This window comes from Castor canadensis, chromosome 15 (assembly GCF_047511655.1).
Source record: "Castor canadensis chromosome 15, mCasCan1.hap1v2, whole genome shotgun sequence".
Classification (NCBI taxonomy): Eukaryota; Metazoa; Chordata; class Mammalia; order Rodentia; family Castoridae; genus Castor; species Castor canadensis.
Genome location: NC_133400.1, coordinates 12,045,765 through 12,064,708, shown reverse-complemented (window position 1 = coordinate 12,064,708; position 18,944 = coordinate 12,045,765). Strand labels below are relative to the sequence as shown.

At 46.9% G+C, this 18,944-nt stretch overlaps 1 protein-coding gene across 2 annotated transcripts in view; it reads left to right on the top strand.

Annotated features, from left to right (window-relative positions):
- Znrf1 (zinc and ring finger 1) overlaps nucleotides 1-18,944 on the top strand; it is a 94,455-nt gene that overhangs the window by 73,093 nt on the left and 2,418 nt on the right. For both annotated transcript variants that reach the window (XM_020160172.2, XM_020160171.2), the window contains exons 2-3: nucleotides 6,779-6,874; nucleotides 17,580-17,685. In XM_020160172.2, coding sequence (XP_020015761.1) covers nucleotides 6,779-6,874; nucleotides 17,580-17,685 — 202 coding nt within the window. The remainder of the gene's footprint in view (nucleotides 1-6,778; nucleotides 6,875-17,579; nucleotides 17,686-18,944) is intronic.

The following is an 18,944-nucleotide window of genomic DNA, read 5'->3' as shown; positions in this document are numbered from 1 at the left end:
CTTTGTAATAAATCCCACTTGGTAAGTTCATTGAGTCAAGTTGTATTTAATGGGCAAGGGCAAGACTAAGGCTGGCAAATGGAAATTGACTGGTAAGGACAGAGTCAGGGTGTCATTCCAAGGCTCCCAGCTGGGGGGAATCTGTATCACTCCTCTTCTCAAGATGGGAGACACCGCCTGCGTGTGTGACTTCTTTCATTCTGGTTACTTCTTTTGATTCCTCCACCTTTAGGTGATCCCAGAGATGGCAGAACTGGGGCAGCCATTAAAATAGCGCATCAGCATCAGGAGGGAGGGCCAGGGAGAGAAATTGGAGCAACATGCAGCCAGCCCATGGTCCTGCCCGGGAAATCAGGTCTTAAAGGAGAAGGTTGCAGTTTTGGAAAATGAAAAGTGCATCAGCCCCCAGAGCATGAAAACTCATATTGCAAAATAAGTGATGTGGTGGGTTGGGAGAGTTCTTATAACTTGAGCCAGTTGCCCCCCCATCCTCCCTCAGTTGCTTTGTCAGGCAGGTGGGAGGACCTGGGTGACAACAACAGGTAGAATTAGCCTGACACTGCTTGTTGATGCACATGACCTGTGCATCACATGAGTGACAAAGGATTCCCCACTTAAGCAGGGCACTTGTTGGAAGACAGGAAGTGCTGGACTGTGGCAGATCAGTTCTTACTGTAGAAACAGCTGATGACAAGAGAAAGGAAGGAAATTAGGTCTTGATTGGACCTGCAGTAACAGTTGTTTGGTAGAGCCACCCAGCACAGAATTGAGACATTGGCAGGAAAGGACAAAGGAACTGGGTAAATCCCCACCTCTGCTTCAGTCTGATGACAAGAGACAATGGCTTGAGGTGAACCAGTGTCAGACTTGGCCATCAAGCCTGGGCTAGCTGACGTCTCCCTTCACGTCAGTGGCAGACATGTGACAGATACAACCCATGCAGGGGACCAAGGGTGAAGAAAGCCCCAAGAGCAATGGCTGCTGCTCTCCTCCCTCTAAGGTGTGCTGGGCAGTCTCATCCCAGAAGCAGTTGGGGAGCGTCCCGAAGAGCCCACCTGTGGCTTTCTCTGGAAAGAAAATAAAACTCTTATCCACTCTGCCCAAATGCTGCTGAGGCCTCTGAAGAAATTTGAGAAAGTCATGTGGTCTGGGTGACTCTGCAGACCTTTGGTTTATCTTTGTTTGCAGGGCTGATTTTCATTTGGTGCAAACTTCTTTCCAAAATGGAAAGCTTCAGATAGCTCAAAAATATCACAGTATTCATCATTCCATCGGACTGTTGGTGCTGACTTGAGACTGGACAATTACAAGAAAAGATTGGGGCAGTAGAGTGGTAGAATCCGTCTTGATCATCGGATGACCTTACAGGAAAGAAGGTGGGGACATTAGTTTTTTTCCTGTTAGCTTTTACATTTTTCTGTCCCTCTTACCTTTTGCCCTTCATTTTCCATTTAATTTGCAAGCTCAGCATCTTTAACCAGCATTGCAGGCTCAGTGCTGAGTGGAAAGCAGAGCTTTCTGTCCCTCCACATATTAACAGAATTCCCAGAAAGAAAACTGTCCATTGTTTCAGGTGATGGGGTCATCTACGAAGCATGGGTACTTCAGGAGAAATGCTGGGATAATGTAGAAGATTTGAAATGAGTAGTTTTGTTTGTTTGGTGGTACTGGGGTTTGAACTCAGGAATTTGCACTTGCTAGGCAGGTACTCCACTGCTTGAGCCATGCCTCCAGCCCTTTTTGCTCTGGTTAGTTTGGGAAAATTTTGTCTCACTTTTTGTCCAGGGTAGTCTGAACCACGATCCTCCTATTTTACAGAAGATGTATGCCACACCCAGCTTGTTTTCCCCCACTAAGATGGGGTCTCACAAGCTTCTTTGTCTGGGTTGCTCTGAAACAGTGATCCTCCCAATCTCATCCTCCCACATAGGTTTTTTTTTTTATTGTTTTATTATTCATATGTGCATACAATGCTTGGGTCGTTTCTCCCCCCTGCTCCCACCCCCTTTCTTACTACGCACTCCGCCCCCTCCCTCTCCCCCTCACCCCCTCAATACCTGGCAGAAACTATTTTGCCCTTATCTCTAATTTTGTTGTAGAGAGAGTATAAGCCATAATAGGAAGGAACAAGGGTTTTTGCTGGTTGAGATAAGGATAGCTATACAGGGCATTGACTCACACTGATTTCCTGTGCGTGTGTGTTACCTTCTAGGTTAATTCTTTTTGATCTAACCTTTTCTCTAGTTCCTGGTCCCCTTTTCCTATTGGCCTCAGTTGCTTTTAAGGTATCTGCTTTAGTTTCTCTGCGTTGAGGGCAACAAATGTTAGCTAATTTTTTAGGTGTCTTACTTATCCTCACCCCTCCCTTGTGTGCTCTCACTTTTATCATGTGCTCAAAGTCCAATCCCCTTGTTGTGTTTGCCCTTGATCAAAGGTCCGCATATGAGGGAGAACATACGATTTTTGGTCTTTTGGGCCAGGCTAACCTCACTCGGAATGATGTTCTCCAATTCCATCCATTTACCAGCGAATGATAACCCACATAGCTTATTTATTTATTTATTTTGGTGGTAGTGGGATGTGAGGTCAGGGCCTCACACATGGTAGCAGATGCAGGTGCACTACCACTTGAGCCACTCCGCCAGCCCTGTTTTTTGTGTTGGGTATTTTCAAGAGAGTCTTGCGAACTATTTGCCGAGGTTGGCATGAAACCACGATCCCCCATCTCGGTCTCCCAAGTAGTTAGGATTGTGGGCATGAGCCACCAGCGCCTAGCTTGCTTTTTTAAAACAGTTTCATTCTGTAGCCCAGGCTGACGTGGAACTTGCTGTGTAGTACAGGCTGGCCTTAAACTTGAGATCCTCTTGCCTCAGATTCCTAAGTGCTGGAATTACAGGCCTGTGCCATCATGTCCAGCTCAGTTTTGTCTTTTTTTTTTTTGCCATGTAACTCCTCCTCCTGTGCTAGTAAACCAATTGGCACAGTATGGTGTGGGCTCTGTGGTCATACTCCCCTACTAGCCAGTTCTGGCTCTTTCTGGCTGTGTTAACTTCAGCAAGTTAATTGAACTTGTGGGTCTGTGAAATAGAGTTAATTATAGTACCTACCTTATAGTTACATTGTGATAAATGAGAAATGTCTAAACCACCTTGGCTTTCTGTAGAAATGAGTCAGTAAATACAAGCTATTATTTATTATCATATGTGAAAGGAAGTGCTGCAGAGGTTAAACAGAGGCTTGTTTCTACATTGGCAGTTTGGAAAGTATCAGAAGTGGTACTCAGTGCTCTAGAAGTTCAAGGGAAATAGCCTGGGATCCAGCAGAGATGTGGCTGCTGGCCACCTCCAGCAGACTCTGCATGGCCTGAGGCCAGTGTGTCCTTGCCCTGGTTCCTGCAGTATGTCCCCCTAGTCCTCTGTCTACCTGAATCCCATTTCATTTGTTCCTTCCCTGTAAATGCCTGATGATGGTGCTGCCATTTATATTTGATTCACTTCATTTTGGAATGCTTTTATGTTTCTTATCTCATGTAATCTTTGCAAGACTCAGGTGAATTCCCCTATTTTTCAGATGAGGAAACTGAGGTCCAAGGAGGGGTAGATTACTTGTCAGAGTCTTGAGTCTGGAAAGCCGGGGTCATCTTGCCATCTCCCATTCACGTAATAGATTCTGAGTTATTTCATGAGCCTCTACAAAATAACAAAACAAAAAAGCCCCTAGAGCAGTGGCCCTGCTTCAGTTAAAATGCAGATCTCAACTGCCATATTGCTGCTTCCTCTCCAGAAGTGACATTTCCCAGCCCACCTCTTTCTCAAAACCCTGTGGTCAGCTCCTTCTTCCCTAGCAGAAAGAACTTTAAACTGGAAGCTAAGATGTCTGAGTCTAGTCTCGACCCACTACCTTAGTCTTGTGACCTTGGACTACTCCAGACCTCTGTACAATGAGGGGATTGCTCTGAACCTGTGAGTCTCAGCCCTTTTTCCCTGGGACAAAAACACCTGGTGACCTTCCCTTCTGGACCTTCTTTTGAATGGCCTACTTGCCAGCACCTTAGCTGTAACTCAACCCCTTCTCCTGCACTCAGGGAATCCCCTTGGAATACAGGGGAGTGAATGATACTATTATAGGGTAACCTTGAATCCGTTCTGAGTTATCAGGAAAGTTCACAGCTTGGGAGGTGGAAGGCCTCGCAGTGACCTTGCCTGGGCCAGGGCTGGAGTCTGCTCTGGAGCTCCTTTACCTGTGCAGCTAGTCGCAGCCCCAGCCCTCAAGCTTGCATAGACAAGGGTTACCTTTGCAAGTTCAACAGATTTTAACTGTTGTAAAATCTTTTGAGTTAATTGGAAGAAAACACCTGTGTGAATGCACGGGAACTTCGGTTAAAGGCATCTTCATTCTGAGACTCAGCCCAGTACTGCCAAAAAAAAAACTAAGAAAATAGGGCTGAAGGTGTGGCTCAAGTGGTAGAGCACCTGCCTCACAAGCATGAGGCACTGAGTTCAAACCCCAATCCCACCAAAAACAGAGAGAGAGGGAGGCTCAAATTCATTCCTTTCTCTCCATCTCATGTAGTACTGCATCTGCACATTTCTTTTTTTTTTTTTTGGTGGTACTAGGATTTGAACTCAGGGCCTCATGCTTGCTAGACAGGTGCTGTACCACTTGAACCATTTTGCCAACCCCTGAATCTGCCCATTTTTAATCTGAGTTAGAAATAAATAAATTAGCCTGATGCATTTTAGATCCAGTTCTGCCAGAAAACGGAGATTAGAACACCCCCTTTTCACCCTATACTTCTTTTTAGTCTCTGGTTTTGTTACTAATGAACTTATACCCATGCAGAGGCCAGAAATACAGTCTTTTCTCAAAGCTTGGCCAGAATCCCTGGGTTGGTACCATTTCTAGGGCTTTTAGCTGAGGTGTGTAGAGGCTGAGAACCTTTGAGGAAAAGAGTAGTGGGAGTGGGACTATGAGTTAAGTGTCTACTTTGACTGTAGTTAACCAGGCCTGAATCTTCTGTTTGGTCCTGTAGTTCAATGCATTTTCACTAAACAAAGAATTTAAAGACTCTTAAGGAAGTGCTTGTACTTTTCCTGTCTCAGCACCACCCCTCCTCAGTCAAGGCTTTCCATACAAATTACCAAGGCAGCCATAGGACAGACACTGAAGAAGGTGTGAACACCTTGTCCTGGAGCAGCAGCAGTCACCTTGAATGCTTAACCTTTTATCTGTTACACAAGAAATGTTCCAGCAGGATCCAATAAAACTGTATGGAAAACTTGACTAAAAATTAACAGAAGAGCCTGCTTTGCAGAAGTGAGGCCCTGAGTTCAAATCCTAGTGCCACCAAAAAAATAATTAACAGAAGAATGAAATCTTCTTAGCAGTAGTTAAGTATGTACTATGTCAGGAAGTCTGGCCAGGCAGGAAAGAATCATTGTCACAAAAAAGTATAAATTGATGCAGACAAATCAGTAACTTTGGCCATTGATTTTTGGTAGAATTTATATGAAAAAGAATTGATTCCATTTGAAATTCATTTTAATAAACGTGTAATGGAAAAGACTGAAAATAATTCATCTGTGTCATATTAAAAATTGATCAAGAGGTTTGCTTAATGGAGTTCAACTCAGATTTTATTTTATTTTTTTTCTTTATTCATTTATTCATATTTGCATTCACTGTTTGGGCCATTTCACACCCCCCTGCTCCCTGCCCCCCCCCCCTCGCTTCCAGGCAGAACTTGTTCTGTCCTTTTCTCCAATCTTGTTGAAGAGTAGAAATAAGCAATAATAGGAAAGACAGAGCATTTTTGCAAGTTAAGATAAGGATAGCTATACAGAGAGAGTCCTAGCATTGCTTCCATGCACAAGTGTATTACAACCCACATTGATTCATCTCTACCAGACCTCTTCACTACTTCCCAGTCACCTTCCCATATTGACCTCTGTCATTTTAAGGTTACTATATTGGCTCCTCTGCAGTGGGCACATCAAATACTTTCAAGTTTTGGGTTTCCTACCTTTCCCTGTTCCTCCTGTATGTGCTCTCCCCTTAGCGTGTGACCCAAGTCCAATAATATTACTGCATTTTTAACTCAGATTTTCAACCAGAATTCACCAGTACTGATACAATGCTGATGAAACTTTTGCATGTATGAGTTCAAACTTCCCTGAGAATAAAATGACAAATCACGAGACCCCGTGTTCACCTGGCACCATGAAATAGGCTGTTTCACTTAGTGGCATTTGGGAGCATTCTGGAGGGCTACACATGGCTTGCACACTTCTCAAAGAACAGCCGTGAGGAATGCAAAGGGTGCTTGGGTGAGGGATGAAGGTACTACCTGGGTGAGTGGATGAGGAGGTGGAGCAGAATGGGGATGGAGGTACCAGTACTGAGACAGTAGTGATTCCATTCCTCCAAGGGTGATCCAGCCAGGCATCTTGAGGGCTGTGAGGTAGAAAGATACTGTACTGTCATTCCAAGACAGGTTATTCAGCTGCTTGGATTTGCTGCTTCCCTATCCCTCTTGTCCTCTAGACCCCGTTGACAAAGGGTCTAAAAGAATGTTAAACTCAAATCGGGTGTCAGTGAGAGCCCTAGTGAAAGCTAGGAGCTGAAGGCCCTGGAAAAGGGCAAAACCTCAGTGACTTAGTGAAGGAGAAGTCAGTCTAGGTGTCCACAGTGGTGTTATCATCCTAAGTTTGTCTACATTTACTTGGGTGTTCTGGATTTAGAGAAGACATTCCATCCTTTTTTCTTTTCTCTCTTTCAGGTTTCAAGTGCCCCATTTGCTCCAAGTCTGTGGCCTCTGATGAGATGGAAATGCACTTTATAATGTGTCTGAGCAAACCTCGCCTCTCCTACAATGGTAAGGACTGGCCTGCCTCTCTAGCCTCCTGGGTCAGTCATAGGTGTCAGCCAGTTCTGGGTCCCCCCTTCAGTTGAGGGGGGCTCTGAGGTTTTAACCACCTTTCAGCAGAAATGCCTGCATAGAGGTGAGAAACCCACTGTTCCAGGGAGCCTTGAGCACAAATTGAGTGGCAGAGAAGTAGGCCAAGGAAGGCAAGCCCAGGGTCAGGTTCACAGTGATAGGAAAGCTCTCAATTACTCAGTCCTCTGCCCTCACCCCCTCAGCTCCAGGGGTTCTGGTTGGGAGACAGTCATTCTTGCACCTGACCATGATAGATCCCAAGATAGCCAGACTCACTCTAAGAGCCGGCAGAGTACCCAGAAAGAATACCAATCTTCCATAGGTTAGGGGAGCCAGTGTACTGGTAGTAAGCACACTGGGAAGCCTGGTCGTCTCCTCCTACTTTGAAACTCAGGTGAACACCTGGTTAAGCCCTGCGACTCTAATACCAGAGAGTTTGAGGAAATGAGTACAATCTGTAGATACCCTTTAGGGATTACAATGCTGACATGCAGCTTTGTTCCACCAAGGCTTTCTACCTTGGAGGCTGTCTCAGAAATGAGCAGTGAATACAGCAGAGGGTAGGAGTGTGGGGCCTGGGGAGTATGTGATGCCCAAGTCACCCTAACATGGTATCTCTGGGGACAAAATGAACATCACCATCTGCAGGGAGCAACCTGCTGATCTGAGTTCAAGTTTTTCTCTACCACTCAGTGGCTATAATGTCAGAGAAGTTGCTGAGCTTCATAGGCCTCTATTTTCTGTCTGGGGATACCAATCCCTGCACACAGAACCCTTTAGCACAGAGTGTGGCAAGTGCTCAGTCAGTGCTGTGTAGAAGAGGTAAGCCACTTTTGCAGCTTTCTAGATGGACTGTAAGTGCTGCTCAGCCTGTGCTGGTGGGGCCTCTGGTTTTCCATTCTTACATGCTTAGTCTGGTCTCCAAACAATGTTCATCAGAAAACTGCTTCTCTAAGGACAGGCCTTGTTGAAGGGCTGATCTCCTACCCCAATACTGGGCCCAACTTCTTGAATTAAAGTCAGTCCAGGGTCTAGGAAAAGACTTCTGGGATTTCTGAGAGTCTGAGGACTCTTTTATCTCCTGTCCCCTTCCTGACAGAGGACTTTTCCTGGGGATACTGTTTCTTGCCCACTCACAGCCTAGGGGAGGACTTGTAATGCCAGGTGTTCCTGGGAAATAAATTTAATGAATCTGACCCTCTTGGTTCTCTTAAAAATACATCCTATTATAGATTTAGTATCCCTTATCTGAAATGTTTAGTATAAGAGGTGTTTCAGATTTTGGAACATTTGCATAGACTTTATCAGGTAAGTATCTCTAATCTGGAAATCTAGAATCCAAAATCTGAAACTTTTACCTTACTTTTTTTTTCTTGGTTGGGGGGTGGACTGGGGGTTGTACTCAGGGCCTTGAGGCACTCTACCGCTTGAACCAAACTTGCAGTCTGAAAATCTGAAGCTTTAGAGTGTCATATCACCACTCAAAAAGCTTCAGGGGCTGGAGGTGTAGCTCAGTAGTAGAGGGCTTGTGGGGTTTTTTTGTTTTGTTTTTTGCGGTATTGGGGTTTGAACTCAGGGCCTACACCTTGAGCCACTCCACCAGCCCTTTTTTTGTGTTGTTTGGATTTTTTCGAGATAGGGTCTCTCAAACTATTTGTCTAAGCTGTCTTCAAACTGCAGTCCTCCTTATATGCCTACTGAGTAGTTAGGATTACAGGCATGAGCTGCCAACACCCGGCTAAAGTACTTGCTTAGCATGGAGAATACCCTGGTTTGATCCCCAGCACCAAAAATAAAGGGTTTCAGATTTTAGATTTTCAAACACAGATGCTCAGCCCATGTTTCTCTTGTCTCTTAGAACTTGCTTACTTCTAAGATTCCCATTGTGGGAAGCCTTGTTGCCTTTCCTGTTATATCCTGGCCTGGTGTCCAGAAGTCCCTTTCTTCCCCAGGAGACAGCCTTTCCTTTTTTTTCCCCATGGTGACTGCCACTGTGTCCCTGGATCTGCTGTCACATGTACTCTAATCCTCCGTGCTCAAGCCCAGCTTTGTCCACTGACCTTTGCTTGGGACTGTGGAGAGAGAGATGCCTCCCCTGTGTCTACAGCCCTCCCAACCACAGCCTCAAATGCTATATTCACTTCTGCCCCCACCTGGGTAAGCCCTCATGAAGACCTTTTTGTCCTGTGGTTGCTGGGGAGCAGTCTCTGGGGACACTGCCTTTGCTGTCATAAGAACACAAAGAAGCTGCAGAGGGAGGCTTAGCCTTAGAGAACTTGACTCTTAGAGTCGTCAGGGAAAACTTTGCAGGAGGAGCTGTGGAGGACAGAGTGCTCAGAGCCATCCTGAGTCAGGAGTCACCCCACATGGATGTGGAGAATGGGGAAGGTGAGGGTCTATCTCCTTTCCCAGAGAACTGCCCATGACACCCTAAAGAGTCCCCAGGTCCTCCTCCATATCAGCACTTGAGTGTCTGGTGCTGCTGGTCTATCTCTTCCCCTTCATCAGGCTAGGGAAGAGTCCCTTAGAGAAAGGGCAGGCTGGCCACCCGAGGTACAGCCACTGCTATTCTTGTTCTGTTTCTCGTTTTTCCCTCATCCTCTACTTGAGAGTCCACCTCTTCACTGGGTGGGTGTGTGCATGAGAGTATGTATGTATGCTGGAGTCTTTAAACTTAAGACTGCCTTACGAAAGTCAGCCCATGACCACCAAAGACAGAGAGGCCAGTCATCTCCAGTCCTGTGAGTGGAGTTTGTCAAAAGGTGATGAAGAGCCTTCAGAATCGCTCTTCTACCCCTCTGTGTATATGATTAATGTGGAAAGGATTACCTTTCAGGTAACAGTACAGTGTCCACCACCTGGGTTTATGTGAAGGGGACTCTCCCAGGCACGCCCAGGAGAAGGACCTTCAGAGCCACAGGCCAAAACTTCCAAGGCAGCAGTTCTGGGTTTATTTTGGTTTTGCCAGTGACATGTTCTACCCACTATTTCTCAAAATCCCAACCTTACCTACTTCACATTACCTTTCTTACTCTTAAAAAAAAAAGTGAGGAGACTTACGTAGCCTCTGAGGCATAAGCTTTTGAAATTTTTCAGAAAGTAGGGAACAAGGTGAAGCTTTCTCAGATGGTCAGATTGTGTTTTTATGGAGAGTCAGGCACTTGAGGACTAGGGATGCAACTCAGTGGTAAAGCACCTGCCTGGCATGCTCAAAGCCCTGTCTTCACTCCCAGCACCACCACACACACACCAAAAAAAAGTCACTGGAACTCTTGGTCCTGCCCTGAAGACTTCTATCTACACACACACACACACCCCACTTCCACAATTGCTGGCAACCAGTTGGGAAAATATTTAGAAAATTTATGATTATATAACATGAAATTTAGTTAACCACCACCAAAAAAAAAATAGAAACCTCCTAAATGAGACAAATAGAAAGTAGTATTTTTCTTATTACGAGGGTTGGCCTGAGTGGAGGATTGGAAGGTCTCCAGTACCTGCCTGCCAGATTTTTTTAAAACTTAGAAAAAACAACACTAATTTAACTGGTTCAACCAGTGCAACCAGAGGAAAGTGAAGCCCAACACTTGGTACTCCCAGGTCAAGTACCTGACTGGGGAGGCTTATGAACAGCAAGGAGGGTTCAGGCTCCAAAATACTGACCCCTTGTCTTCCTGAGCTCTGCTCTGGCAGCCCTGAACATAGGACTTCCGGAAGGTGAGGCTGCTGCGCAGAGTAGAGGAAGGAGGTTGGAGTCCTCTGTGGGTAAATGTGGTCAGCTTCTAGCTGTTTACTTTCTCTCCTTTTCCAACATCTTTGTGGCTCTGAGGGTGGTGGAACTGCTCTCGAAAAATATGTGCAGGAGTTCTGGCCAGCAAATTGCCTGGCCAGCAAAATGGGCCTCCAATATGGAGATCTGAGTTTTGTCCTGACAGAAAAAAAATCATGACATTGTGAGGCTGACTGAAAGGTTAGGTGCTATTCCAAGACCAGTGCAGGCTCCTCTGCACTGGGAAATTCTGGTGGGGCAAATGGTTGCTGCAGAGGCAAGGAGAGCTTGGTGGTCAGTGCACTGCTTCAGGAGACTGTGCCCCCAGCTCTGTTCCTGGAGTGCAGACCAATGTCCAGCTCCTTGGCTCATGATCTCCTTTCCCTTCTCCACTAAAGATCATTGCCCCATCCTTAAGGCTCTAGAAATGTTAAATGATGTATAAGCTTTCTTTAAAGTTAAGGGAACCTGGTTCCTCTAACAGCAGAAAGTCTCCTGCTATAGCCAGTTCTCCCCATGCCTGCACCCTGGGTAAACAGGTGGTTACTTACAAATCCTGTGTTCTGATCTCAGAGACTCTCTAGTTGGGATGGACGTACTCTGCCCTTTCTAGGGCCTGGGGAATCTGAATCTTTACTGGAGAGTTGGCCCAGCCCCTAGTAGGGATCTGTCTGGAGCTATTGTTAGATGCCGGAGCAGTGGCTGGAGTCTGGCAGCTGTGGAGGTATCTGTCCTGATGCACATCCTCTAGGGGGAGGGCATCAAGTAGGTAGCCACTCACCTACCCAGGGCTCCCAGCCTCTTTGACCAGCTGCACTGACTACCAGATCAGATTAGCTACCACCTTGTGTGCAAGGAGTGGAGGGAAGCCTGCAGGGGTTCAGTACTAGTGGGGAAGCCAGAAAAAGTAGCCAGAGAAAACAGCACTGTTTGGGGGGGAAACCACTGCACCTCACAAGTCCTGGGGTGTTGGAATAGGGTGTGGCTGGTAGGGAAGCTTTCTGCTTAAACTCTACCCTTAGCCTAGAGCTCTGCCCTCCCTTGCTGGAGAGATCCCGTAAGGCCTGGCACAAGGGCCATTGCCCTGTCCTGTCCCCTAGCAGACTGTCGAACAGCAGAAAGTCTCCTGCTATAACCAGTTCACCCCAAGCCTGCAACCTGGGTAAGCAGGTGCTTGCTTATAAATCAGCAGCTCTGAGCTTGCCAGAGGGTTCAAGACCAGATGCTCTCCTGCACCTAAGCTGGAAATGAGGTCAAGGCAGAGCCTTGCCTACATTGTTTGCAAGGGGTTCTCTCTCCCTCTGGTTCTCACTGCCACCAGGCATGAGGTGAAACATATATGCATGTTCCAACTCTTAGCTGCTGACTTAGGGCTGCATATCAGTCTTCCCTCCTGGTCGGTCAGTAGAAATGTGTCTTTGGGTGTTTCCCCCAACCCCTGTGCCACCAGTAGCTCTGCAGGTCCCTTGGGGAATTCATTACCACAGCTCTCCACAGGAAAGCCAAACCCTGGCATACCGGAAGGCAGCAGTGCTGCCCCTCAGTTTGATCTGTCCACTCTGAACACCTGGGTACCTACACCACCTCAAGGCCCTGTACTCTTCCCAAAAAGAAAATTTAAAGCTGTCTGTGAGATGGTGGTGTGTTCAAGTCCTAAGGGAAGAGGCCCATATGGTCTGGCCCTTTTAAGGGGAGTAGACAGAGTGGCTGAGTGACAGGAACTTGGACTTGAGAGTCTTGGCCACTTAGCAGCTGCATGAGCTTATCTAGAGACTTCTCATCCTAGATACACTTGAAGTCCTGGCTTGCACCTAGCCCAGAGAAGTAAGAGCCCTTTTCTTCTTCCTCCTCTTTGCTTTAGTAGCTGTCAGAAGTGCTGTCCCTAGCTGGAAGTGTGACTCAAATGGTAGAGCATCTGCCTGGCAAGCGTGAGCCCTGAGTTCAAACCCAGTACCACACACACACAGAAAAAAAAAGAAAGGAAGGAAGAGAGGGAGGGGCGGGAAGGGAGAGGAGAGGAAGTGCTGTCCCTGATCTCAAGGAGAACAGAAATATGGAAGTATGCCCTCACCTTCACTCCAGCTGGTCACCAGCATCATATCTCCTGTTTGGGCTCCAAAAAGCTTTGTCTGCCATCTGGGTTGGTTCCCTAGTCTGGTTGAAGGGCTGGCCACTGGCACCATCTAGCACCCCCACCCTCCAGCTAGGCCAAACTCCCCAGGGGCAGTGACAAGGTATCAAGAAGATTGGGAGCAGCTTGAGGCAGCAAGAAAAAGCAGACCCAAAAGCAGAAAGCTCCATTTTGTTTCTGTATTTCTCATTATCCAGCATTTGTTGAGCCCCTCCTCCAGAGTCTTGCATGACAAGGGATGCTTGAGTCCATCTGCAGTGGCCTCAATATATGCTGGCTCAGGGTCCTTGATTTTGTGCTGCAAAGTGCCCCCCCAGCCCTGTGACTTCCCTCTAGCAGTGGGCCACAGGCTACTGTCCGAAGAGTGTGGAAGTCTTGTGGGACCCAGTATTGATAGCCAAATTTCCACTTCAGCCATCTCCAGTCTCCTACTATAATTCCAGACATCTGGGGGCTGCTGATTCCCTGAGCCCTGGTGATTGGGACAGGAAGTTTCACTCAGCCCACACAGACCTCTTGCAGGCCTGTGTTCCCCCTGCCTTCTGCCATGGGAGAATGCTGCTCCCCAGGCAGTGGGCTAGGTGTGGGCATTGCTGTTCTCCCCACATGGTCAGATTCCAACTCCGTCATTCATTCCCACCCCCAGGAACCTCCAGGTGGCCTTTTGCAGCCTCATTCCCTGCAAAATGTGCTTCCTGCCGTGTGCTGGCCTGGCAGGGCAGCTGCACGTTTCACTTCACGCCAGCGCTGCAGACCCATGCTGGCTGGTGAGACACATAAAATGCTTTGTGAAAAGGCCAGGAAAAGGCTGCATTTAACCAACACATGTTCAAGGCTCAGTCCTTGAGGACATGGGCATTCTACAAAAATGAATCACCCTTGTGCCCCCTGCCTTTCCCCCTTCCCCTAGCAACGTGCAATGCAACGAGAAAGGAGAGTCAGACCCAGTCCTGACTCTTAGAGAAAGAAACCCCCATGTTCACCTCCCCTGCTTCCAGATCCATCACCTCTGGGGACCACACAGGCCTTCTTGGAGCAGATACCAATATGGAAAGAGCACAGTGTGTGCAGGACGCTGTTCGGGACCCAGAGGAATCTTCACTTGTCTCTGGGGTTCACGGTTGTATCACCCTCTGGTGGGAGAAGTGTGAGGGAATTACTTTGATATTAGTGATGCTGATATGCTCTGAGGAAATTGCCCTGAGTCCACAGGAGCCACGTAAAGAGCATGAGGGCCATAGCCTGATTGCCTGTGTTGGGGTGAAGTGATGTGCAGGACACGTCTGCACGATGACTCCACCCTCTCAAAACTAGGCCATATTTTCTCCCATTTCTGTTTAGGTTTTTTTCTCCAATATTTTATTGTGAAATGAATCAAACATACAGCAAAGTTGAAAGTGACCTGCAGTGAACACCCACACATCAGCCACCTAGGACCTGCATTATCCTTTTATCTACTTCACTACCTAATGTCCATCCCCTGACCTTATCTTACCCTTTTGATGCATTTCAGAATAAAATGCAAATTCCAGTACTCTTCAGACTTGGAGTTTTTAAGTATAAACATAATGTACATTCAAATATTCAAACAATGCAAAAGAACATCAAAGTACTTTTCTTCTAGTCCTTCCTTCTTCCACTATTAAACTCTGTATCCTTTCAGACTTTCTTCTTTGCCTACACAAACATGCATGGTATCTAGTGCTTTAAAATGATGAGATTGTGCCTTCCTGTAGATTTCTGTGAGATGACAGTCCAGTGGCAGACTGTGCCCTCTCCTTTCTTTTTGTACGTCCTTTCTTTTGGGCCCTTGGGTTAGCCAAATGTTAGAAAATGATCACAGGTAGTCCTGGTGGCCAGGAAGCCGAGTGACTTCTGTCATAAATCCTATGCACAGAGACTGAAGTATCAAAGCCATTCTGTTTTCTACCTTTTCCTGGGGGTTCTTGGTGGGGGGATTTAAGTCACCACACAGACCCTTCTAGGTCATAAAGAATACTGATTTTAGTGGGGCGCCAATGGCTCACGTCTGTAATCCTGGCTACTCAGGAGACAGAGATCAGGAGGATCATGATTTGAAGCCAGCGCTGGGCTTCAGGAGACCCTATCTCAAAAAACCCCATCACAATAAAGGGCTGGCAAAGTGGCTCAAGTGGTAAGAGCACCTGCCTAGCAAGCAGCAAGTATGAGGCCCTGAGTTCAAACCCCAGTGCTTCAAAAAAAAAAAAAGAATACTGACTTTATGGGTCCTCAATAATTCCCTTTCCCCCAAAATAATCTGAAACAGCAAGTGGGAGAGGTCACCCGAACAGAGGGTCCCACCATTCGTAACCCTCCTGCCATGAGTAAGATGTGACATTTCAAGGCTTCCATATCCTTATCTGCAAAATGGGATTACACAGTGTGCCTTGCCTCTCTCGTAAGATTGAGAGGCTCAGAGGAAAACACATACACAGTCTCAGTATGTATCACCAGCCAGGTTTGCAAACGTAAGATAAAATCGTTGAGTGACGGGAAGTCATCCTGCTACACTTTGTTTTCCTTGCAGCCATAACTTGCTAACTTGATGTTTCCTCTGTGATTTGGGGAGCTTCTGGGTAACCTGCTCATGTTTCCTCTTTCACCTGCCCTTTACCCACCCTCTGCAGTAACCCTTGTACCTGTCTGCCTTTTCCCTGTCCCCTGATGAAACCAGTCTCCTACCTTCTTGGACTTTGGTCTAAACTTTCTTCCCAGTCTATCCCACATTTACACCTATCACCCAAATCTCTGTTCTGAACACTATATCTAGATTAAAGCAGACTCCTGGAACATTAGCATGTTCCTATGGAGACGTCCTACCTAACTGAATTCATTGCTTTCTGCCCATGCTTGTCCCACTGGCTTCCCTCTCTTTGTGACAAGTGTACACCATTTACCAGGCCCTTGTCACACATGTACTGCTGCTGCATGCTCACAGTGCTGATCTCCAGAGTGGGCTCTGTATCTTCAGACTGTTGCACTCCATGCTCCAGAAGCTTCCAGGGATATGATCAGGGCATGCCTCCAATGCCTCTTGGTTCAGCAGATGAGACCCAAGTCCACAGCAGGGCTGCATTTGGGGACTTAGTCTCACCTCCCCCTGCAGCCCCAGGTGCATGGTACTGTTTGCTTTGCCTGGAATCTCCTTCCCACCCAGTCTCTGCTTATCTCATCTCATCACAGTCTTCTCCAAAGCCCACCTTGACAGTCTCCATCCTGAGTGGGTGTTCTCTCCCCTATCCCTCATACCTGTGTCTCTGTCAGAAGGCTGCTGGGGAGTTATGCAGCACATTTTTGCTTTTTGTTCAGCCCCCCTGACTACACTATGAGTTCTTTGAATCCTACATTGGCTCAGATGCTAGTCCTTGGTACACAGAATGCCGCAGATATATACAAAAGGAGCACTAACCTGGCTGTAGTACTGGCCCTGGAAAAGTGTACAGGAAATACCTTCCATTCATTCTTTTTGGGAGGAGGAACAGGGTCTTCTTTGTTCTTTCTCTTTCTTTAAAATTGAGGCAAAATTCACATAAGATTCACCATTTAAATGTATAATTTAGCCAGGTGCCAGTGGCTCACACCTGTAATCCTCGCTATTCAGGAGGCAAAGATCAGAAAGACCTGGGCAGTTCAAGACTCTCGAAAATACACAACATAAAAACAGGGCTTGTGGAGCCTTGAGTTCAAACCCCAGTCTGCTAAAAAAAAAAAAAATTAAAAAATAAAATGTATAATTTAATGAAGTTAAGAACATTCCCACTGTTGTGCAACCACCATCTATATCTGGTTCCAAAAACTTCATCACCCTGAAAAAAACCTCTCTACCGTGACTCACTTTCTGTGGTACCTAAGTAGCCAAACTCATGGAACCAGGGAGTAGACTGGTGGTTGCCAAAGATGCTATGGGCATAAACTTTCAGGTATGCAAGATGAATAAGTTCTAAAGATCTGTACAGCATTGTGCTTATAGCTAATACTGCATTGTGCATTTAAAATTTTGTTAAGAGGGTAGATCTCATGTTAAGTGTTCTTACCACCATAAAATAAAAATTTTTAAAGGAGAAAGAAAGCTCCTTATCCATTAAGCAGTCACCCTGTTTTCTCCTGCCTGCAGCCCTAACCTACCTTTTGTCTCTGTGGATTTGTCTATTCAGGACACTTTGTGTAAATGGTATCACACAATAGATGGCCTTTTGTAATAGGCTTTTCTCACTTAGCATATTTTCAAGGTTCATTCACATTGTTGTGTGTTTTCCTTCTTCCTTTTTTGGCGGAGTCATATTCCCTTGTATGGATATGTTTGGTTTATTCATCAGAAGGTAGACATTTGGGCTGTTTTCACCTCTGGCTATTACAGATCATATTGTGAACATTCACGTACAAGTATTTGCTTGAATACCTCTTTGTTCCACTCACCATTGCCTCAAGCACCCTCCCTAGTGCCATGTTTTCCAAACCAGAATTCAGTGCACCTGATACATGTGTGTTTAGGCAACAGTCTGTGTTAATGAAACAGCTTGCTTCACGCTGCCTTTTTTGTTCCCCACCTAGGCCTAAGGTTAATCACATTTTGGGATTAGTCTCATTTTTCTCTTAACATGTTGTAAGGGTCTTAAGGTCAAGGTCTTTTTCAGGCTTCTGTTCTTAGACCTGTGCTTGCTGTGTGCCACCCACCCACTGACACCTAACCCTCTCACTCTGCCTGTGCCCCTTTGCAGATGATGTGCTGACTAAAGATGCTGGTGAGTGTGTGATCTGCCTGGAGGAGCTGCTTCAGGGGGACACGATAGCCAGGCTGCCCTGCCTGTGCATCTATCACAAAAGGTAACAAGGGCCCGGCAGGGGCAGTTCAGCTGCAACCACATCCAAAGGGTAGACCCTCAGCACCAGCCATTTGGCCCCTTTGGGGCCTCTCTTCCCACCAAGGGAACAGAGGGAAGTAGGATGGACATCCAATGTGCTGATGGGAAGGTTTGAGCACCACAGGGCAGGACAGAGGTGAATTGTCCCAGTTTCAGCTCTGCTTAGTGGAGCCCCACAGGTTGGAGGTGCTCAAATCTCACCTGGAGCTTGACTCCTGTTCTTCCATGGGCCTCTCTGCTCCACAGGGTAGAAGAGGCAGTATGGAGGGATTCTTTGCTGCCCTATGTTTGCCCTTCTCCCCATAGGGCCAGGAGGCAAGAAGAGCCACTACCTGTGGGCACCAAGAGCTGCTATAATTAGCAGGGCCAAGATTTGTCCTCAGCCTCCAGCAGGAGGCTTGCTCTTCTTTCCAACTGGAAAGAAGACACCTCCTTGTCCAGGACAGGAGGACACCCTGTGCTCCTGTGGCCACCACCTGCTCTCTGCTCCTGGAGCCCAGCGCTTCATCCTGGCACATGGCTTTTCCAGGGCCACTGGTCTTCGGGGTGATAGGCTGTGCCTGGTGCATAACTGGCCTGACAGAGAACTATGATTGTTGGTCTGGGTCCCAGTACAGAGCCCTGCAGTGTCTCTGGGCAGCATTCACCAGAACCAGAAAAGAAAACCCTTTGGCCCTGAGGGAGACTTATGCAAATTATCTTTTTGCTGTCTTTGAAAATGCCCAGATGTTGGTTCACAAACACATTCTTGGGGCAATTGCTATTCCTTGTTTGATGCAGATGGTCCTTGTAAACACTGGAGAGCAGGACTTCCCTACAAGTCCCTCCCTAGCTTGCTTACTTAGCAGTGTCAGAGCACAAGGGTCTGCCCCCTTCCACCTTTGCAGCCAAATCAAGTGGATCTGTAGCTCTCCTAAGAGGCCCCCACTGGGGAGGGAACCTCACAGCTGCTCCTTGACACAGGAGGAGACTCTTGGGACCCGAGAACCAGTAGTCTGGCCAGCTTCCCTGCCCCTCAAGCCTTGGACATAGTTGATAGCTGCTCTGCATGGTCCATTTGACCTCATTTTGTCATTGGTAGTTATTGCTGTCCTCTTGGCTCCCTGCACATGGGCCTTGGTCCCTCTCAAGGCCACTCTTGCCCTTCCTGAAGTGCCATATCTACCTGAGCCAGTATCTACCACTGCTGCCTCCTGCTGAACCGTGATCATTCTTGGTGTT